Source organism: Molothrus ater, chromosome 10, assembly GCF_012460135.2.
Source record: "Molothrus ater isolate BHLD 08-10-18 breed brown headed cowbird chromosome 10, BPBGC_Mater_1.1, whole genome shotgun sequence".
Classification (NCBI taxonomy): domain Eukaryota; kingdom Metazoa; phylum Chordata; class Aves; order Passeriformes; family Icteridae; genus Molothrus; species Molothrus ater.
The window spans coordinates 6,692,162-6,712,899 of NC_050487.2; the positions used below are offsets into that span (position 1 = coordinate 6,692,162).

The following is a 20,738-nucleotide window of genomic DNA, read 5'->3' on the forward strand; positions in this document are numbered from 1 at the left end:
GCTTGGAAGCTAAATATGATCCTTACAGTTTGTGAAGCAGATAGACCTGAGAAGCTTCTCGATAGCATTTAAGAGAAGAACTGACAACTTTATACACAGCACTGGAATTTAATGGTATACATCTGAGATATATATATTAGTGTGTATATCTATATAACTATATAGTTATATATACCATCTGGTATATATAACTGAGATCTGATCAGATACCCCTAAATATTGATGTAGTAATTCCCTCAGTGGAGCTGAAACAGATTAGCAGCAGGTATTTAGAGACTGTACACAATGCATAAGTACAGAAAAGAATCAAAATAGTGGGGCAGTCTTTGTCTGGGTATTTTTCAGTTTTAAAGTGTTTTGCTTTGTAGCTTCCATCTATCTTTAACATATTTTGTATGTAAAATAACAGCTGAAAGCTGACCTGCATTTTGAAGGGAGGTAAGAGGGAAGAGCCAGACCTGAGTGCTGGAGCAGGAGCACAGTGCACAGGAGGGTGATGCCAACGTGTCCCACCTGTGTATGTGCACATCACACTGGCCTTGGTGCTGCCCCAGCCTCTGCAGCAGGTGTGTGCTGAGCACACACAGAGGTGCTGTGCCTGCAGCAGCCCCTTTGGAGGGGACCCTTTGGAGGCTGTCTGCAAAGTGCAGACAGTGAACCAAAAGTGTCCAGCCTGTGCTTATACCTTGATCTTGAATTCTAGTTTCTTCTGGATGCTGATCATCTGCTCTGTTCGGCTCATCTTCCGGACACCTTCATTACATGCTTTCACAACCTGGAAAAGAGAGCACAAAGGTTTGGCCTTAAGCAGGTAAGTGATGATGGACAGCATGAAAAGGCCTGACCACAATCAGGTAAGTGCCCTGCTGTAACAGAAATCGACAAAGCCAAGTTCTTTTATCAGCACTGTGGGTGCATGAAAGAGAAGGGGAAAAAAACCCCAAAAGCAACCAAAAAGCTCCCAAACATCCAAAAGGTGTTACAGGTGGAAACTGACTGTCAGAGACATATTAGGTGGCTACATTCAGTTACTGAACCAGACAGTATAAAACAGTGCTTCTGGTTGCACAGCAAAATGAACAGCTTGTTTTCCAGAATCTGACACATCATATATCTCATTTTCCCTGTTCCCAACACTTGGAATGAGGTACATTTGCAGTATCATCTTCAAGGAGAGAATGAAGCCAAACATCTTTTTTTCAAAAATGCAGATGCTGTAGTTCTGCCAAGCAGCACTAGATGCCAGGGCTTTGAAATGTCCTAGGGAAAGAGACATTCATCATACAGAGCCCAGCTGTGTTCTGAGTACAAACTTTTAACTGAAAAACCACAACCAACGTGCAAGTACTATGCTGTTACAGGGACCTTAACCTAGATGCCACTGCCTGTTTCATAAGGAGCAACTCTCTTGAGAACTGGCTAGGTAGAAAAATTATATTGGAGAACAAGCTCCACTTTGTGCTCTGTTTCTGCTACTCAAAATCTAACAGAGTATCAGTAACTGAAACTGTGATCATCTCTTGCCTCTCAAATAGAAAGAGAGAAAACAAATGTACAGAAAAAGTAAGCATCAGATGGTCTCTGTTGTGATGCCTGTACCTAGCTGGATATTAGGTATCAGCTTAAACACTTACAGATAAGTGTTTAACTGTGCAAAAGACTTAGTAAATTGATCATGTGAGTCACTGATGACTGAATACAAACCCAGCATTTTTCCATCAGCGGCTATAGTCATCTGCATGCTACAGGAACAGTCTTCCTCAGGCTACTGACTAATGGAAAAATAATTGGCTACCAGATGTGTCAAGAGGGATTCTGCAAATACTAACTCAATGCAGAACATCCTTAATTCATAAAGTCCCTGTCTTTATCCCTAGTGATCTCCAAGCATACACTTCCTGTACTGGTTCACGGCAAATCCAAGAGCCTGTTCTGTTCTAGTGCTTCAGTCAGAGACTGCAGGCCCATCCTCAGGCTGATGTTCTAGCACAGTTTTCAACTTCAAATACTTGTGCTGAACTGCAAAAGTCAGGAGATGTTCCAAGCTTCTGATGGAGAAGGGTTGAAACATTGTCCCAGCCCATGTAGCTGCCATCTATGTCTAGACCATTCAGATATGGCATTATCCTGTCAAACCATATCAGGAACAGCCCAGATGGGAAACATCCCACTGCCTTCATGGGGTTTTGTACACATCAGTAACTAGCACAACTAGCACAACACCACACCTACCTACCAGCTTCAGGGAAGAGGGCTAAAAGCTGGCTTGTATACTTCATTAGGAAGCTGTGATTCTAGGTCAGAAGAAAAAGTGTGCTGTGTTGGAGGAGCCTGACACAGTTGTACTGTGCACACACTCTCAGTCAGATCCATCACCTTCAGGTGTCTGAAAACCCTTTTGTGTTCTTGGACTCTAAAGGAAAACATTCTCTGCCCTTTCCTATGGCAGACACATACATCTAGTGTTAGCAAGGGATTCGCTGTCACTGACATCTAAGTGCAAGTAGACTAGTCCATCCTTCAGACTTTAGGGAAAAAACCTCTTGAAACACAGTGACAGAATTCAAAGAAACCGCTCCCGGATAGAATGTAGTCTGCAGGGGATTTTTTCAGGGGTGTGTGTGTGTGTGAAATGAGCATGGTGGTTTAATCTTAATGGCCCTCCATCAACTAATTCAAACTTACTGTTTCCAGTTCTTTATGCGCATCCAGGGCAGTGGATTCCCTGTCAGATTTCTCTTCCACTTTCTTCAAAATATTCTGCAGGGGAGGAAAGGCTGTGTTAATGCTGATCCCAATGTGAGAGCACAGAAAGGTAAAGTTTGCTAGCCTACAAATTACTTCTGGCCATCAGCCTAATTACAGCAAGGGTGACACAGTACAGTGACTCTCACCTTTTAGTTCCCCCTTCTCGTTAAAACCTCTTCCCATCTGACCTTATATCTAAGAGAAATATAACAGGTAGATTCTTATTTTATAAGAATAAATTAATAAATAACTAGAACTAACACTAACAGACAGCATTATTGGTAATCCCACTGGGATAAGACCATTTGGGACTGAGCTGTTTCCTCATCCCTAGAAGCATATTCTCCAGCAGTGTTTAGATAAGGTGGCAAAGCACTGGCTGACTGGTCCAAGCCATCATGGTGTAGCATCCCTGTGTCACCCAGCTGCTCTGCATGTGTGTGTCACCATCCTAACCATCAGGCAGCTGGATTAATGGACTGATGCTACCCCTTCTGGCAGCTTGACAAAGCTCCTCCTCAACTCTTTCACTCAGTAAAAGCTATCTGGTGAATTCAACACTAATTTGGGGATGGACTCTGAGGGACTGAATTCCTTTTTCCATAGTTGTGGGGAATTTCTGACTCTGTGGAAAGGCTTCATCCAGTTCTAGGGTCGATTGTGGCTGTATCTAAGCCCCATTCACAGCTGCTGGAAAGGAAAATTCCAGGAGTGATCCAGAAGTCCTTTGTGAGAGAGAGAAGAGCAAAACTCTACCTGCACTAGCAGCTTGAGTCGAGTGATTCTTTGAAATGGCAGAATCAGGAAGGAAGAAAAGGACAAGCCTTTGCACTTGGGATCCAGCTCCAGCTGTGAGATCACTTCCCGAAAGGCTGGCTTGTCCTGGCTGAGAGGAGAGATAGAGAAGCTGAGAACTTTGAGTGCTACCCTGCCTGGGACTCTGGCATATGGCTGGTGACCCAAAAGCAGCTTGGTCCCAGAGACAGCATCTGCCTGGTCTCTCCCAATAGGAGAGAAGAAGGAAGGAGGGGACTGAATGCCTTTGGGTGTATTTTAGTTTAAATCTAAAACTATAAATAGTGTTGGGGGAGGGAAAAAATAGACTTCTAATGTACAAGCCACGGCAGTGCTCACATGTGTTCATATCTAGCTCAGCAGCATACACTGCGTGTGTAGGTGTATGTGAATGGGGTATGTGTCCAAGTAAGTGAGTCAGAGGCATAATTATATATTTTTACACAGTTGGAACTCTGTGATAAGGTGAAATTCACACAGTCATAAGGACAAGACAAGCCACAAAGTAGCTCAAGCTTAAATATTCCTGGCTGCTTAGCTAGAGGATGGAAATCATCTCTGGCCTGAGAAGGGCAGGGGCCCTGCCTGGGCCTTCCCTGATGATGTTTGCAGGAGATGAGGGCACAGTTGGGCCACAGACACAGCTGTGCAGAGCAGAGTGGTCCTGGCTGCCACAGGCAGACAAAGCTTCTTGGCAGCCATGGACTGAGTGAACCTGAGCAAGGCTTGTGCTGCTGGAGTCCTAGCTAGTCTTGGAAACAGCATGGATGCAAAGAAGTTGCTAACTGTGCAAAACCTGTCTGCACTGGGTGTTCCTTACAACATGTGAAAGAAGCCATTGGCAGTGTTCCCCCTTGCTGCAGCAGGTACCTGTCTGTCAGGGTGACTCACTGCAGAATGAACTGCATGTGTCTGAGGAACAGTCAAATGGGGGAAACTGTGACACACCTCAGGCTTTGAGTTCAGCCAAGTGTTGCAAAATTCCTGTGCTAGCTGGGAGCCTGGGGAAGGGAGTCAGTTCTTTTCAACATGCTTTATGTATTCCTGCAGACAAAAATGCTGCCCTCTGAATTCACATTTAGGAATATCTCATCTCCCACAGGTCCCTTTCAAGCTCAAGTAACCCAGCCTATTGCTGCTTTATTTCTAAGTGTTTAGATTATGGCTGTAGGGAAATTCTTTCTGCAGCTGTATTGCTCACCTCTGACTGAAGGAAACCCTGTGGTACCCTCTTTTTGGAGAGAACAGCAGGCCAAGCTCAATAAAGGCCCCTTAAAATATTTTTTTCCTCAAAAGTTAGCAGAGAAATGAAAGGACTAAACATAGTTACACTTGCCTGAACCAGCTGATGCTACAGGAGAAAATACATGCAGCATGTGCAATGGGCTGTCCTGAAAGAATCCAGGACATTGTAACTAGAGAAAAATTGATTCTCCTCCTCTCAAAGACAAGCTTGTAGGGCACTCGTTGTTTTGAGCTTGTATCAGAGAATTCCTACTGGACCAAAAGACCTGCTACACTTGAAAAATACTACAAAAATATGTTGGATTATATCCTCAGCCCTAGATCTGTGTGTGTAACAGTAGAATGTGAAGAAAATAGCTTTTTAAATTTTTTTTTTCTTCTTTTAAGAAAGTCCTGTTGTTCTATCCTGAAAAAGGATAGTTATGAAATTGAGAAGAGTCAAATGCCTTGCTGAGAAGGTTGGGAAAAGCAGTGGCTGTTGTTCTCATCAGAGATCTATATTATATTTTTGGCCTTCCATCTCTTACCTCTACTTGCAGGTTAAAAATATGTGCATTACACAAGCATGTACATGGCCCTGCATGCACCATAAATATTTCCTGCAGTTGACAAATGCTGGCTTTGAGTTTACTTGCCATGTTACCTACATCAACCAATCCTTACTATAAAGCCTTTAATTGTGTTTTCTTTTTACAGATGCAGTGAGAAATCATGAAGTGGAAAACCCCATTTCTGTGCTATCTAGCCCTTTCTCATAAATACCAAAATTCCAGCTAAGTCTGTAGCCTGTACAATTTTGCAAAATAGCGAAGCAACAAGCGCTAGAACTCACAGAAGCTGCTTGTAGGTTCTCTCCTGGTAGGTCTGGTTGGAGACATAGGTGATGTACACAGAGAAGTGATTAACTGTGTGCTGGTAGACAATATCACACACGTCCGAGATCACAATGTTCTCTTCCACTCGCTGCTCGAGGTCCAACAGGAAGCTAAATGACAAAGTCAGCACCCATATTAATTGTGACCTATCTGTCCCAGGCAATTCCCAGGAGAAGTCAGCTCCTCCATCCCTCCACAACTGCAGTTACCTAAAGCTGCTGCTTTCAGTGCCACTCAGCAGCCAACTTACCGCTCGCTGACAGCCATGACATCCAGCACGTTGGAGAACAGGATGTGTGCCTCAGACTGGTGTAAGATCTTTTTCAGACGCTCATTCTCCATGAAGTGAGACACCAGCAGATTCAGACTCTTGTAATATGATGCTTCTGAAGTAACCAGCTCAAACATGGCCTGAGGGAGAATCCCAAAGAAGGAAGTCAGCAGGTATCTTCTACTTCTACAGAGAGATACACTGGGCATTAATGAGAACATCTGTGCTGCACAGCCATGGACCTTGCACCCACCCTGCAGGCCCAGGCTGCAGGGAGAGGTAAGCCCACAATGCATTTGCCACATGTTACAGGAGACAGTGAGTTAGTCAGGGAAGTCTTCGTTCCACAACCATCAGCCCTGACCTTGAGGAAATACAGCTGTTACTGTCCAAGTGAGACTCCCTGGTCAGCCCTGGCCATACACTTTTCTGCCCCAATTCACAACAGAACAGTAGTGCCTAACTACTACCAGAAATCATAAATAATCTCTAAATTTCAGCCTTTGCTTATCCTGTTAGAAGAGAAAACCCTGGAGCAAAGCCTGGTTTCCTCAGGCCAAGGATGTGGTCTGTGGAAGCAGAAAGGCAAATTGATGGTTTCATTCAGAGATAAAAATCAGTTTAATGATATGTAGATATAAAGTCTTCTACCTACTGCAAGTGCTGCAGGGACATTCCACTATTACCACTCAGAGATCCCTTACTCTCTGGGGGAGTATATCTTGTCTCTGTTCAGAGGTAGATACAAAAGGTGTTTATTTACACAACTACTGAATCCATTAGTTGAAGTAAGATTAACTCAAGATTCTCACAGAGGTTCAACACAACGTTGTTAGATCCTTCAGGCATCTCTTGCTGAAGGGGTACCTTGGGTTCCTTGTCCTGGGGCCCATGGCCCATGCTGCCATTACTAAGAGAGGCAGTTGGTAGCTCAGTGAAAGTTTTGCTCCCTGGAATCTAAAGCTGCTTCAATGCTCCCCTTGTTCCCACAGCTCCTCTGTTGCACCCTGCTGAGGGGGGAGCTGGCCAGGCAGAGCAAGTGTCAGAACTCAGGGACTGGTTCCCAGTGGCTGCTGGGGCACAGCTGAAGTTGAGGAGGTCATATGGAGCCACAGGTACATGCAGTGGTTTTTGTGATGTGTACATAGAGAAATATACTCTAAATTAGATGGGGGTCTGTCTTGTGGCTTGGTTGTTGTCTGTTTTTTTCTCTTTAAATAAATTATTTGGAATTTTCCACTGATCAGTTTTTGGCCTTTTCCTGGAAATATCACTGTGCATCACATAAGAACTCGAGGTAGAGACTTGGGTTGTGTACCTGACACTGTGGCTGCACTCCAAGATCTGGGTGAATGGGTTCAGCAAGGAGGGACTGTTACTCAATCCAGAGATGCTAAAACAGCAGTTAGTTGAAGTGACCTTTCAGCCCTTTGCAGGGTTGGCAGCCTAGGAAATGTTACCAGTGGCCACTTACAAGTGGTTTCCTGCACCACAGGAGGAGATTGTGCCTGCACAGCCCCCAGTAGGGAGACAGAGCAAAGGGTGTCTATAAAGATGAACTTAGTGACCATGGAACAGACAGTGTTTAAGAAATAAGAGGACACTGGATTTTTTTTCAAGGCCAGATTCCTATTGAGAAAAGTGGAGGAGTATCAGCTCAGCTTCTCCCAGAAGCTTTACCCAGGCACTGGGTGAACCTGTGAGAGAACCTCTCTCTTTCTGCATGACTGGCTTAGTTCTAAATGTAACTTTTACAGCTTTACCTGTACCTTTTTATTGATAAATGAGAGAGGTGGAAATAGGAGAAGATATACAGGATGTGTTAGGATAGCCTGTCCCTTCCAGGTATCCTGGAGATTGACACCTCCAATCATTTTGCACTGCAGCTTTCCAGAGACTCCAGGTCAGGATTTTTTTCTGCCAAGTCTGACTGTAGAATCTGTGTTTGCTGTTTGGAGGGTGCCACACCTGCAAGGGCAGGTCCAGAATGCAGGCTATACTAAAGAAATAATGAAATCCACAGTGAAAATATCTGTCTTGTTTGTTCCAATGGGGACAATAAAAAAAAAAATCACTTTCCATGACACTTTTCAAGCATCCACTCCTCTTCCAGTCAAGTTTCTTGTTTTGATGCTTGAAAACCTTTTTTAATCTTGCATTGATAAGCTGCTCAGTAATTTTCCATCATTGCCACTAAGGAACACCAGACTTCTCTTCCTGTTGTAGTCTCTTTCACTTTGAAGATTACTTCAAATAACCAACTTTTTATCTGACTGTTTAAGCCCTCCTCTGTCACAGCTATGGTGGTGTTCCCTTCCTCAGCTATGAAGCAGGGTGTTCAACTTTCTTTCCATTTGTGTACCAGTATTTCTCCCTGTGATCAAAATAATGCTTTTGCTCCACCTTTCCTGGCTGAAGATGTGCAAGTTTTTCTAGTCCCTGTGTTTACTAGAGCTTTGAAGATAAAATGGGTCAGAAATACAGTTTTGTCCTTAAGATATTTACTCCAGATTTTCTGCTGTCCTGTACTTCAGGAAAACTTCTCCAATTTTCCTCTATGAAGCTGAACATTTTACATTTACTCAATTAAGCCCTCATGTACAGTTCACTCTCACAGTTCACAGCCAACATGAATAGAGTTCCAGAACTGCAGGAGCAACTAGTGCTTGCTTACAGCAAGGCTGAATTCAACATAATCTCTTCAATACCTTCAGTGACTCCTCTAGCCCTTGTTGTTTTCTGACCTTGATTCTCCTCACAAAGCAACTTCTCCACTCTATCTGTTCAATGTTCAGTCAATTTCACAGCTTTCTGGCTTGGAGCAATTTTATAATCTCTTAGTATTAGTGTGATAATCCCAGGACAAGCAGGAAGAAAATTTCAGGACAAGCAGGAAGAAAATTTCAGAAAATTTCCTTCTCCACTAATAGTGGAGAAGGCACAGCACTTCTTTATGACAGCACTGTCCCATTCTCCAACTGCTTTATTTCTCTGGTTATTTTAACAGAAAGAAGAAAATTGAGCACACTTAATATTGGGGCTTAGCAGCACCAAGATTTTTTTCCCAAAAACACATACAGGTAACAAATGTAACTTAACAGAAATGACAAGTTTTGAAATCTATAATGCACACTGTAAAGCAAAATATTTCTCCATATAAATTCTTCATTTTGAAGCAAAAATAAAAATAAAAGCCTGTAATTCTTCAGATGCCAGATTGTGTTTGTCATGCTGGCACTTGGAAGTACCGTGTTTTGCCAGGTAAACAGAACAAATCCAAATAACCAGTGCAGAAGAAGAACATGGAGAAAAAACAAATAATTTCATTCACCTTCAGCCCTAACCCTGATACACTAACAGCCTGTGCTTGCTAGCCCAAACTACTGTATATAAACAGCAGTCTGCTCCACTAAGGGTGTGAATAACACAGCCCTTGGGGTGCACAAGATGAACTTTCCTGTGTGACAGTCAAGTTCCAGTTCTAGCCAGGACTGGCACTGTGTGCACAAGGTGCTCATCAGTGTGGATTATGGAAGTCTAACTGAACTTAGGAGGGACTGCTTACAGCCTGAGATGTTCTTCTGCACTTTGGGTACAGTCCCATGAGCCAGGGCTAAGCAGATACACTGCCACAGCCATCCCACCATCTCATCAGAGGCAATCCTGGTGCAGGAGTACAGCTGGACTTGTGGGATAGAGCCTTGGACCACAATGCAAACCACACATTAACAGGGTTTGCCCTCTCCACTGCTGGCTATAAATGCAGTGCTATGCAGTGACAAAGAACACTCACACTCCCCATGATACCCAAAATAGCAACCAGTTGTAAATTGTGGTGCAACTGATGTTGTCATCACTTGTGACAGCTACCCCCACCTACTCCTTTCAGTACAGTCCTGTCAGTCACAGCACATGGCTCTAAAATAGTGATGGCACTGCACTGCATAGCTAAATGCAAATATACCTGTCATTATTTTTTACTGTTTGCAATAGACTCCAAGTAACAACAATTAAATATAAGGATGTTTATCAATCTCTATCTCTTCTATTTCTACTATGTCAGATATTCAAAGCCTTACAGTTAATGGTTGAATTCTTCTAAGATTTCTGGTGGAAAGTTATGTGTCCTGATAGTTAATTTGGAAAAGGATTAATGTGCACTGGAACCAATGGCTCTTTTGTAAAAACCTCCTAAATATCCCTCTTCTTTGTAAATTGCTCCTAACACTGAATCAGAAAAGGGAAAAGAAGTTCCTTTTGCTACAGAAACATCCAGCAGCAGTAGCATACATAAGAATGTCTGCAGTTTCACAACAAACAGTGAGTGGCACATTAACCAGTGCAACTCAGAAAGTACTCAATGGGGCAAGGCTTGTCTGTGACTGCTGTGAAGCTTTTAGTTTTTAAATCTTGATCATTTGGTCTAATTCAATCTCCATTTTTTAAGCAGCAACACAGTTAAGAAATATTCTTAATATTCCTTCATTACCTCCTGCAGCTTGATCTCATCTGGTTGGAGGATGCTGAGGACACCACTGTTCTGGACCTCAGGAAGATCCTGCCATAAGTTGAACCTGGAGTTGGAATTTCTCAGCAAATTAATTTGTGCTGGGGCTTTGTTTTCAGTTGTACTTGTGGGTTCTGCTTCAGATGGGGTTTCCTCACTGGGTGAAGTCTCCTCAGGGTCTGTCTGTGAATCTTGCAATCGCCTGGTTTCAATCTCCTCACGCGTAGATTTATCTCGGTATTCCTGGTACAAGAGCCCTAGGAAGGAACACAGCAGGTCTGAGAGGCTACAACTGAATGAGATTGTAGAAAACTATTGTGGGAAAGGACAATTGCTGTGCTTTAGTTCACCTCAGCAGAGGCGAGAGATGTCCCTTCCATGCAGAGTGAAAAGCCTGTTATGGTATTCCTACTTCAGCCAGAAGTGGAAGCTATAAATGGGAGGCCATTTCTAAATCTAAAATGTTAAAAATCTGCTCTCACAAAACATTTAGTAACACAGTCAGATGAATCCTTCATCACTCAGAAGACATAAAAGAACCGACTTGTCAGGCTTTTAAAAGTCTTTTAAACCTTGATTTTCTCTGTTATATTACTATGTTACAAGTTATATAGGTTGATGTCTATGTTTAAGTCTGTGTCTGGAAAAGTCATACTGCACAGTTTGAAATTACTTTAAAAGGAGCAATTTGATGGCCACAAAAATCCTTAATGAGGAAACACTGAGCTGCTGTTACTGGCATTGGACAGGTGAAGCTTTGGGACAACTAGCTACAGTTACTAAAACTAGCTACAGGTTTGTTTTGGTATGGACTTCATGGTTAGCCTTGGACATGTTGGTTAATATCCTGCTGTTTTCCTTCTTAGTTTCTGTGATTCTTGAAGATGCAAAATGAATATCTAAAAGGTACCTATTTGCTACAGCACTAAGGAACAGGCTCTGAGTTCACACTGTGGGGCAGCATATCAATGACACCAGGTGTCTTCCAAGTTTCAATTACTAACTTTGGGAGAAGATGAAATTGCACTGGATTTGGCTCCACTTCGATATTAACTGACAGGATGGAAAAGGTAGGAATCCTGAAGTTCACTGCCAATCTTTAGAACATCCTTTGTCTCTCTGAGGGCTTTCAAACTGTCCCATTTTTCTTTCTGAACCAGCTGTAGGACCCAGAATTTTAATTGCTTGAATATAAATTGTAATTTAGAAGACATGTAAAGGCAGGAGAGCATGAGCACACTGAGTCACTTTCCTCCCTTAATGAAATTGAAGGAGCACAATTTATATTATCTCCCTTGGTTTATACTTGAATAGCAGTGTAACATGAATGAATAAAGAGAAAAGCCTTTGATGTTAAAAAAACCATGCTAAATAATTTATTTTGTCTGAATCATTAGGGGTTAAAATTTATCTGGTCATATGTATTCATGATATTTGATCTGACATTCTGTGTGTAATAAGGTGAGAGAAAATGGGATTAAAAGTTTGTCTAAGGTGGGCAGAAATGGAGATGTTGCTGTCTATTAAATCTCTGGACCAGTTTCAATGAGGCTCTGTACCAGTCAGTGCTAAAACTATATAGGAAATATGCTGGGGAAAGGTCCAGGAATAAGCACAGGATTACTGCAGTCTGCGAGTGTGTCCTGTTATCTGTTCTTCCTGGAAAGATGTTCAACACCAGATTAAAATAGCAGTAAGGGTAGCTGTGCCTAGGAAACCATAGAGTCTTCTGTTAGCTTCCTACACAGTACTGAGCAGAGGAGACTTCCCCTGAAGTTTTGCATGCTGCTGCCACTTATGTAATTTCTCTCTGCGTCAGCTAGGTTTATCTGGCTTTCCTAAGCATTTCAGGCTGTTTTTCACCATCAGGGAGGGTGCTGAGGCTGTGGCAGGGTGGAAGTGCTCCTTCAGATGTAGCAGAGAGCCTGCTAAATTGGAGCTGCTTTTGGTGGCACTGATCTGTATGGCCAGCCTTTGCTAGAGGGCTCTGGGGTCTTTTTGCCCCATAGAGAGCAGGACAAGCTGGGAAGCAACATCCTGCAGCAGCGTGGGCAGTGCTTGACTCAAGGGAAAACACGCTGGGAAACTGAAGCGTAATCTGTTTTACTCAAATTGGAGATAATTATACTTGCAGTGTTTGACTGCAGGTGTACAGCCATGTTGTGCTGCTGGCTCTGCCCTGCAAGTCAGAGGATGCTTTTTGTAAGGGGGATTTATGGTCCCTTGTGCAAATCTGAAGAGCAGCCCTTTTTAAAAGATCCCAAAGACTATTTGTCTCTTGCCTTTAAGGAAATAAGACCTAGATAATGAAAGTTGGTTTTGTTTCCAGGTTCTCTCACTGACCAGGTAAGAGGTATGGAGCTGTCAGTGGCAGGCAAAGCAAATACAGGCATGGAAAGATCTGAATGATGGAAAGCATCCAGCATCAGAATTCAATTGGAAATGACAGCAAGAGAGACTGGTTGAAGCTCTACCAACTCTAAGAGAGCAATATGAGGAGAGAGCAGAAAGGTGGTACAGAAGAAAGACAAAAGACAGGTAAATGTGTAGGCAGAAAGGTAGGAAGAAATAAGAGGGTGTGCTAGCATGGATAAAAGATATCCCTGCTGTCTTGGTACTAAGGGTCTACCCATATGTTGGTAAAGAGGTTACAATGGGTAGAAAAATTATGTAGATAAGAGAGAGGGAGAGAAGCTATGCCAAGGCCTTGTCCAGATGGAACAGGAGATGATCACAGCACAGGAGGGGTAACAGATGCAAGGTCAAGGAACAAGGTTTTGATATGTTGAAAGGAGACTACAATACATGTAGGAACTTACAGAATGTGTATAAAAAAAGCTGAGATCAATAGCTGAATGTGACTCATGATATAATTATTTAGTAAATGTTTACATTTAGTAAGGGAGCAAGTACAAAATGTCAGAGACCTGCATAAGCACCCTTCATTGCTTAATGTCCCAGCTGTCCCTACTGTGACCTGGCTAACGGTTAACCCTGTGGTCAGAGCATGAGTTTGGTATTATCTCTTGACTTAAGTGTTTAAGACTGATCTTCATAAGGCATGTTTACATAATTTTTATAGACATTTAACAGACATTTCCCTTTTTGTTTATTCAATTTAATTTTGCTGTCACAGTCTCCCTTCCCAGCTCTCTTAAAACCTGGGAGGGGAATTGAAAAACTAGTTACTAATTGTGGAAATCCTTGCCTTAGAGAGTTAGCAGCGCTCTTAAAGTAAACGTTATTGCATTGAAAGCTATGTAAAACCCCAGGAGGCCCAGAGAGGTTTTCTCTGAAATTCTCTGCTCCAGTTTCAGGCAAAGAGACCACTAATGTCTCAGGAGGGAGGGAAGGAATGAGTGAGCTCCAGCCATTTGATGTAACATCTCTGGTGGGGATAAACATAACACCTTAGATTATTAAAACCCAGTCTCCTCCATAAAGGTGCAACAGACTTGCAGTTACACTGATGTGTGCAGAGTTTTGCACAGCTTCCCTCTGATACACAGCACATAAAAATATATATGAAAATAGCAACTGGGTTGCTCTGAACTCCTGCTGGTTTTAGTATTTTTATCTCACCTCTGAGGTGCACAGTCCCAGTAAACTGACAGTGTTTTGACACAGCTCCCTTGGCAGGTTAGTATCTACACAGCCAAAACCAGGTAACAGATCTGGCAACACTCACACAAATTGTTCACCACTTTCCTCCAGGAGGCCCCAAACTCAGCTGGTTTGTCTGACAGATGCTGGCAGGCTGCTGGTTTCACACCAGCCTCCTTCTCCAGCATTGTGCCAGAGGCATCAGGTGTACCAAGAATCAGCCTTGCATGCCACAGCTTGACACCAAACAGCAGAGACAGCCTAAGAAGCCTTCTCATTTTTGCCAGGGAGGTTTGCGTTGCTGCTTGTGAGTTATATGTTCGATTTTCCCATGCTAAGTGCTGCATTCCTGCCCTCTAGATTCAAGTATGTTGATTCTATTTCCTGAAACTGAGCAGGAGTGTTTAAAAACAAAGCTTCTATATTCCCACCATAAAACCTGCCTCAGGATGGGATTTAGCTTTGCTGTTGATGAAATTCCTCTAAGGAATGTCACAATTCTGATGTGAGAAAGCAAGAAACAAACTGCGGAGGTTCTCTCCCCATCCCACAAAAGATAAATATAAAAAAGAAAAGAAAATACCATAAGAGCAAATGCTTAACAGTCCTCTCCTCCATAGTCACCCAAATAACCTCAACTCTGCCTTTTTAGAGACCACAAAGGATAAAATAACTTATTGTGTTGAAAGTGCTATGCCGGTAGCTGTTACACTGAATAGATGCAGAACCTGGTGCATGCAACTAATGTCCAACGGGATGGGTGAAAATAATACTTTAGTCTTATGCCTTTTGGAGTATGCAAAATCATATTTTAGTAGAAAGTTTGGGGTAGCCTTAATGATTAATTGTTTCGTAATGACAAGAATAATCATAATTTATGAACAACGTTAGGCCGTTCTGCAATAGCATTAATCCACTGCCGGGAAACGTGCAAACCTGATGCCCCCAAAGACCGCAAAAAGCCACGGTAAGGACGGTGAGAGGGTTCCCAGCAAGGACAGGGAGTTGGGGACCCGCAGCACAAGCCCTTACCCCGCCCTCAACTCCCCCCATCTGCGCGCCGCTTGTCTTTAGCTCTGGGTTTGGGGATTCAGGGGGCCGGCAGGTGCAGTCCGGCCGGGCTGAGGGCACCTCTAGGGGCTGCTGTGCCGCCGTCGGTGCGGGGAGCGGGAGAAGCGGCGAAGTTGTGCGCGGCCGCAGCGGCGGCCGGACATCCCGCGGTGAGCACGGCTCCTTACCGATGTGCTCGATGAGGTTCCTCCAGGAGTCGGCCGTCATGGGGTGAGCGGGCGGTGCAGCACCCGTGCCGGCGGCAGGGGTCTCCTCAGTGGCGGCGGGGGGGGCCCTGCGGAGAGGCGGAGGTGCCCTCAGAACAGTGGCGGGACAGCGGCGGGAGAGCGGCCCCTACGCACGCACGCCCGCCCTCAGCACCCCCCTCACCTGGTGAGCTGTCCCGGCGAGCCGTCCTGGTCGAAGGCGCAGGCGGCGCTGAGGGCCGCGGCCAGTAGCTCCATGGCCGGTGGCGGCAGGCGGCTGCCCAGCAGCTCCGGCGGCAGCGGCGGCGGCGGTGCGGGGCTGGGGGAGCCCGGGCGGTTGCCACGGTAACGGGGGTAGGAAGGCAGCAGCCTGCACGGGAGGGAGAGGGGACTTGCAGCCGCCCCCGGGGCGCCCCCGCAGCCCGCCCCCCCTCTGAGCCCCTAAGCCTCCTCAGAGCCTTTCTGGTCTGCTCAGAGTCTCTCCTCAGACACCCACTTCTCCCAAAGCGTCCCCATGGCTCTCCCCTAAAATCTCTAGACAGCCTCCTCAAATCCCCTCAGACCTTCCGTCAGGCATCCCCAAGGGCTGTCCATCAAAATCTTCTCAGAGCCTCCCCTCAGATTCTCCTCAAAGCCTCTCCACAGATTTTCCCCCAGAGACCCCCTCCAGATCCCCTCAGACCTTCCCGCGGTCTTCCACCAGCCTCTCAGAGCCCCCCTAGCCCCTTGCAGCCTCTCTCCTCATTCCCAGATTTCCTCCGAGCCTCCACGGAGTTCTGCCAAATGCCGGCGGAGCTCCCTCAGCCTTACGCAAATCCCTCCCGAAACCCCTCGAAGCCCGGCAGTTCTCAGCCCCTGTTCCTCGGAGATCTCAAAGCTCCCGCCTGACCCCTGAGTTCCCCCAGAGCTTCTCAGAGCCCCCTCTGCAGACCCTCTCAACGCCACCAAAATATTTTCCGAGCTTCCGCAGACCCCTCAGGTGTCGTGTCGTTCCCTTCCTCCCCAAGCTCCCCTCTCAGAGCCCCCCACCCCGGTCCCGGTACTCCTGCCCGCGGAGACCTCCTCAGCCCCGGGTTCCCCTCGAGCGCAGGTCCCTCCTCCGCCGGGAGGCTGGCTCCCTCCTCCCCAAGGGCCCCGCCAAAAGGCAGCAATCCCTGCCCCAGAGGGCCCCCACCCTCACAGGCTCCACTACCTCCATCCCCCTCAGCTCCTGCAGAGGGGCTTCTTCCCTCGATGCAGGGAAGCCCTTTCCTCCGTTCGCTCCCTCCCTCCCCAGCAAGGCACCCTCCCCCAGCGAGCACCCACACACCCCGTCCCACTTCATGCCACAGCCCCTCTCTTCCATGCACGGCCACCCCACACCGGGAGGGGGTCCTGCCCCGGCACTGACCTCCCGTCCCTCAGCCCCGGGGCGTAGCGCTGCCCCCCATCCCCTGCACCTCTCTGCTTATGTGTGGATGGCGCCGGCTTTGAGGGAGGAAAGGGGGTGGCAGAGGGGGGTTCTCCTGAATTGCTTCCAGATCTGGTGCATATGGTGCATTTCTTCTCCAGGAGTGAAACCCTGAGATGGAGGAATGTAACTGGGAAACTCAGCCTAATCCCTCCTGCCGGGAAGCGCACTCTTGATTACCCCACAGGATTGGCTGCTATTCGCCTCTCCTTCTCCGGCAGGGCTTCGCACCCGCTCGGTCATTTCCCTCATCTCCCATTCCTTAGCGTCGCTACTTCCATAAGGATATATTTCCTCGTTTAGGAAGTAAGTATCTCAGTACTCAGTAATCTATATCTGTCTTCGTTCAGGTAATTGTTTTTCTGCCTCAGGGATAAATTCTCTTGAGCTCCAGAGTACGGTTACATCCTTGCATCAGTCCAAGTGGTTGTGGACAGGCTGGGTGCAGCTCTTCACCACATGTTAGTAACCCTCAGCAAAAAAAAAAAAAGTCATCTGCACCACGTTGCAACTGAAGAGTTAACAGAGGAAAAATGCTCTGCTATTCCTTGTGCTTGCTCTCTCCCTGTTGCATAAATTACCATGATTTTTTTCTGTATGTGATAAAGTAATTTATGCAACAACATAGAATCCTTGTGTTAGTCTGTATGTGTAAAATGGCTTCCTTTTTATCATTTTTATATTGGTTTTGCTAAATGGTATGTCAGTATAGCTTTTAATCAGCATGTGACAATACGTCCAGAGAAACTCCTTCAGCTTATGTGAACTAGATCTAGATCTGGCACACAGGAGAGCTCAGTTGTTAAGTCATGAAGAAGCAGAATGGGAAAGGAAAACAGCTGGAAATGTCATTGAGGGCTCAGAGAGGGCTGCGAGTGTGGTCTTTGTGCAGTCCCTGACCAGGAGGTCAGAAGAATCAAGCAACTGAAAGGAAATACCAGGGTGAGGGTGAGAGTTGGAGCCTGTGCTGTACTTACAGAGGAGGATGAGAGCCTGAGAGCTGTGGCTGAGATTGTCACTGGATAGATGGTCAGTATGCATTATCAGCCATTAAACACTGGGCATTACAGGGTTGGGGCAGCCAGGTGAGTGTCGGGGTGGCCAAAACCTTGTGGAAGGGATAAAGCAGCAGCAACTATCTGAAGCTCATTTTTTGGTGGCTTGCTGCCAGGGCAAGAATATTGTCAAGGGTTTTAGAGAGTGGGTAGGCTTTTAAAAAACTTATTTCTTAGAAAAAGGGAGCCTCTTCATTACCCTGAAATCTGGAAAATCAGATATGCTGTTTACTGTTTTCTCAAGGGAAGGATAAGAGCAGTGAGGAGTTCTCTCTAGTATGCAAAGTGAAATCAGTGTATAAGCTCTTAACTGACACTCCTAGAATGAACGTATATCTAAATATAACTTTTGGATGTATTAACTAAAAAAAAATACAAATCTTTCAGAAGTATGATTTAAGAGTTTAACAGATTCCTAACCCCTTACATTGCTTCACTCTCAAGGGTTAAATCTGTTTGAAATTGAAATTTCTTCTTAGAAAAATGTCTGGGTCATGCTATGAAAAACATTCAGAAATAGAAAGCATCTTCTTATGATCCCGTAACTGGTAATTTGATCCTGCCTGTCTTCCCTTTTCTTTCACTTTTTCCAGCATAATTTTACTTTTGGTCTGAGATGAAAACTTGAAAATATCACAGAAAGCAATAATGATAATAAACCCAGTGGAAGCTTTGAAGAGGTGAAACACCAGCTAGAAGTGAAATATCCCCTGTAGCCATGGCAGGCCCAGCTTGTGTTTCTGTGTCTCAGAGAGCTGTTACACTGCATAGCAATGACCAGTACTCTGCTTTTCCTTCCTTTAGGACTGTTTCTTTTTAAATTGTAATTTGATCTTTCAAATATGTTGTTCTTCCTTCCTTCCTAGTTTTATTCTTGTAACAGAGAATATCCATAAACAAAACAAGAAATACTGAGAAATACTTTTACTCCCAACTGAGGTGACAGAGTGTTCCCAGTACTCATGGGACTGGAACAAAAAAATTATATTTAGCAAGAAGGAGATATTTCTGTCCTACAAAATTTGCTGGGATTTTCTAAGTCTTGCTTTTCTGTTTGGGGACAAAACAGAAAGCTTTTAAAGTTTGACACAAAAACTAAAGGCAGGCAAACAAGTGATTCTGTCAGAGTGGTCTGGCGACTGGGATCTTCAGGCTGGGAGTGGGGGATCCAGGTCAGAGTCAGAGGTCAGAGATGTATTATTCCCTTGCATCCCACATGTTACTGCCTGTTTCAGGGCAGGTCAGTCTCTTCTGGAGCTGCTCTGCTTTCTCTGGTCACTCAGAAAGGTTCTTGAACATGCTAAATGCCCTATTCACCAGATACTACTTTAAGTCAGTCAATACTGAGCTATTTCTGTGAGGTAGAATAGCTATAAGATGCTTCCCTATTTCCACAATTGTTAGGATTTTGTATGTAATTTAAGCTGATATAGCTGCTCAATTCTACTTCTACTTTTTTTTTTTTTTTTCTTTTTTTTTTTTTACTCAACTCCCTGAGGCAAATATCTACCTCTGCTTTTATGCCAGCACTCACTCAAGCTTATCCCATTCACAGTAAGCAAGTCTGGGCAGCTAAACTCTTGGAAAATGATTCTCTTTTTTTGGTAGAACTAGATCTATGTGTGCATTGTCTGACTACAGAGTGAGCTCAAAGTGAGTGCCAACAGAGCAGACGTGCAGATAGATGTCAAGACCATGGCAGTGCCACCTTGGATAATTTTTCACTGCTGTGAAATGGCAGGCTCAGGCCTGGAGAGGTTTCTACTCCACCTGATCTTAAACATGAGGTAGAAGTTTAGAGGAGGTGTACTTTTTTCTCTCACTGTAACAACAAGCAATTTGATCAGAGCCTAAATAGTTTTTCCCCAGTTACCAAAATCAGCGTGAACTCATGATGACAAACCTGTTTTCTCACCACAGTCCCTTTAATTAATCCTAAAATTCCTTGTCTAGTTGTAGGGAGAAAGAAAGAATCTGACTACTAGAACAATATGCATTAAAGCCTCACAATAGTTCTCCTGCAGCACTGTAGAACCGGTGCTGGGTGACCTCTGCTCCTGTTGGTGACAGAAGTCATGCAATGCCCCAACAGACCAAATCCCAGTTTTTTCTCTGGAACTTTTAGGGTCTGCAAGCATAAAGGCACTGGAAATGATCCTTGGTGGCCATGCTCGATTGACATGGGGCATGATCATGGTTCAGCTCCCTGTGGACAAAGGGAAGGGGTTTGAGCTTGCATGTATTCTGCAAAGAAGGGTTTGTGTTGCTGCAGACTGTTTCCAGCTTCGCTGTACTGCTGCTGGAAAAGATTTGAAATACTGGCTGACCTGGTCCATGTTGTGTTAAAAATGTGATGATTGATGAGAGTTTATAATTAGTTTATTGCAATTATCTCATTTAAGTTACGCTTGAGGGATGAATTCCCAATCTTGGTTTGTATTTTCAGGCACTAGTAATTTTGAAAAATGAGTAATCATTTGAATTAAGATTTATTATGTGTGTTTCAAATCAAAAGCAATCCTCAGAATAAAGCCGTGCAAAGAGCTTGTTTTCGAATGAAATTTAAATGCATTTTCTAAATGTTGTCTTATAGCAATTTTTAGAAATTATATCTCCTCTTCTAGAAACTAAAAAGAGAAGAGGCAGCCCAGCAGATCTTATTCATGAAAAATTCCCCAAACTCTTCTAGTCAGTGGGAGTTTCACACCACGAAAGGCCACAAGATGAGGTAAGAAGCACTTTTAAAATCTGAGCTAACCAAATTATTGAGAAGTGTGAAGTTACTAATAGATTTGAATGTTATACCTAGTCAAGGACTTTTTCATACCTCAGTTTCATTCAGCTTCCCTCTGTTCATGTGTATATTTTAACAGTGATTTTGGTAAGCAATATGTCTGGGCACTCTCTGTTCCTGATTTTTGACTTTTTAATGG

At 44.5% G+C, this 20,738-nt stretch overlaps 2 protein-coding genes across 11 annotated transcripts in view; one reads left to right on the plus strand and one right to left on the minus strand.

Annotated features, from left to right (window-relative positions):
• The window catches only part of NGEF (neuronal guanine nucleotide exchange factor), a 37,636-nt gene that overhangs the window by 8,694 nt on the left and 8,204 nt on the right, over window positions 1–20,738 (minus strand). The window contains exons 1-9 of one of the 4 annotated variants that reach the window (XM_036389035.2): window positions 16,691–16,922; window positions 15,485–15,670; window positions 15,283–15,389; window positions 10,424–10,698; window positions 5,914–6,074; window positions 5,621–5,773; window positions 3,505–3,634; window positions 2,686–2,760; window positions 686–775 (exon numbers count right to left, since the gene is read on the minus strand). In XM_036389035.2, coding sequence (XP_036244928.1) covers window positions 686–775; window positions 2,686–2,760; window positions 3,505–3,634; window positions 5,621–5,773; window positions 5,914–6,074; window positions 10,424–10,698; window positions 15,283–15,389; window positions 15,485–15,558 — 1,065 coding nt within the window. In that variant the 5' untranslated portion in view covers window positions 15,559–15,670; window positions 16,691–16,922. Of the gene's footprint in view, window positions 1–685; window positions 776–2,685; window positions 2,761–3,504; window positions 3,635–5,620; window positions 5,774–5,913; window positions 6,075–10,423; window positions 10,699–15,282; window positions 15,390–15,484; window positions 15,671–16,231; window positions 16,291–16,492; window positions 16,564–16,690; window positions 16,923–20,738 lie in introns of those variants that run through there. The other 3 variants (XM_036389037.2, XM_054515956.1, XM_036389034.2) reach the window with 3 other exon arrangements.
• The window catches only part of NEU2 (neuraminidase 2), a 35,786-nt gene continuing 32,006 nt past the window's right edge, over window positions 16,959–20,738 (plus strand). For 2 of the 7 annotated variants that reach the window (XM_036389038.2, XM_036389045.2), the window contains exons 1-2: window positions 16,959–17,056; window positions 20,430–20,533. The gene's annotated coding sequence lies outside the window, so the exon portion shown is untranslated. Of the gene's footprint in view, window positions 17,057–17,488; window positions 17,780–19,303; window positions 19,360–20,429; window positions 20,534–20,738 lie in introns of those variants that run through there. The other 5 variants (XM_036389039.2, XM_036389041.2, XM_036389042.2 and 2 more) reach the window with 5 other exon arrangements.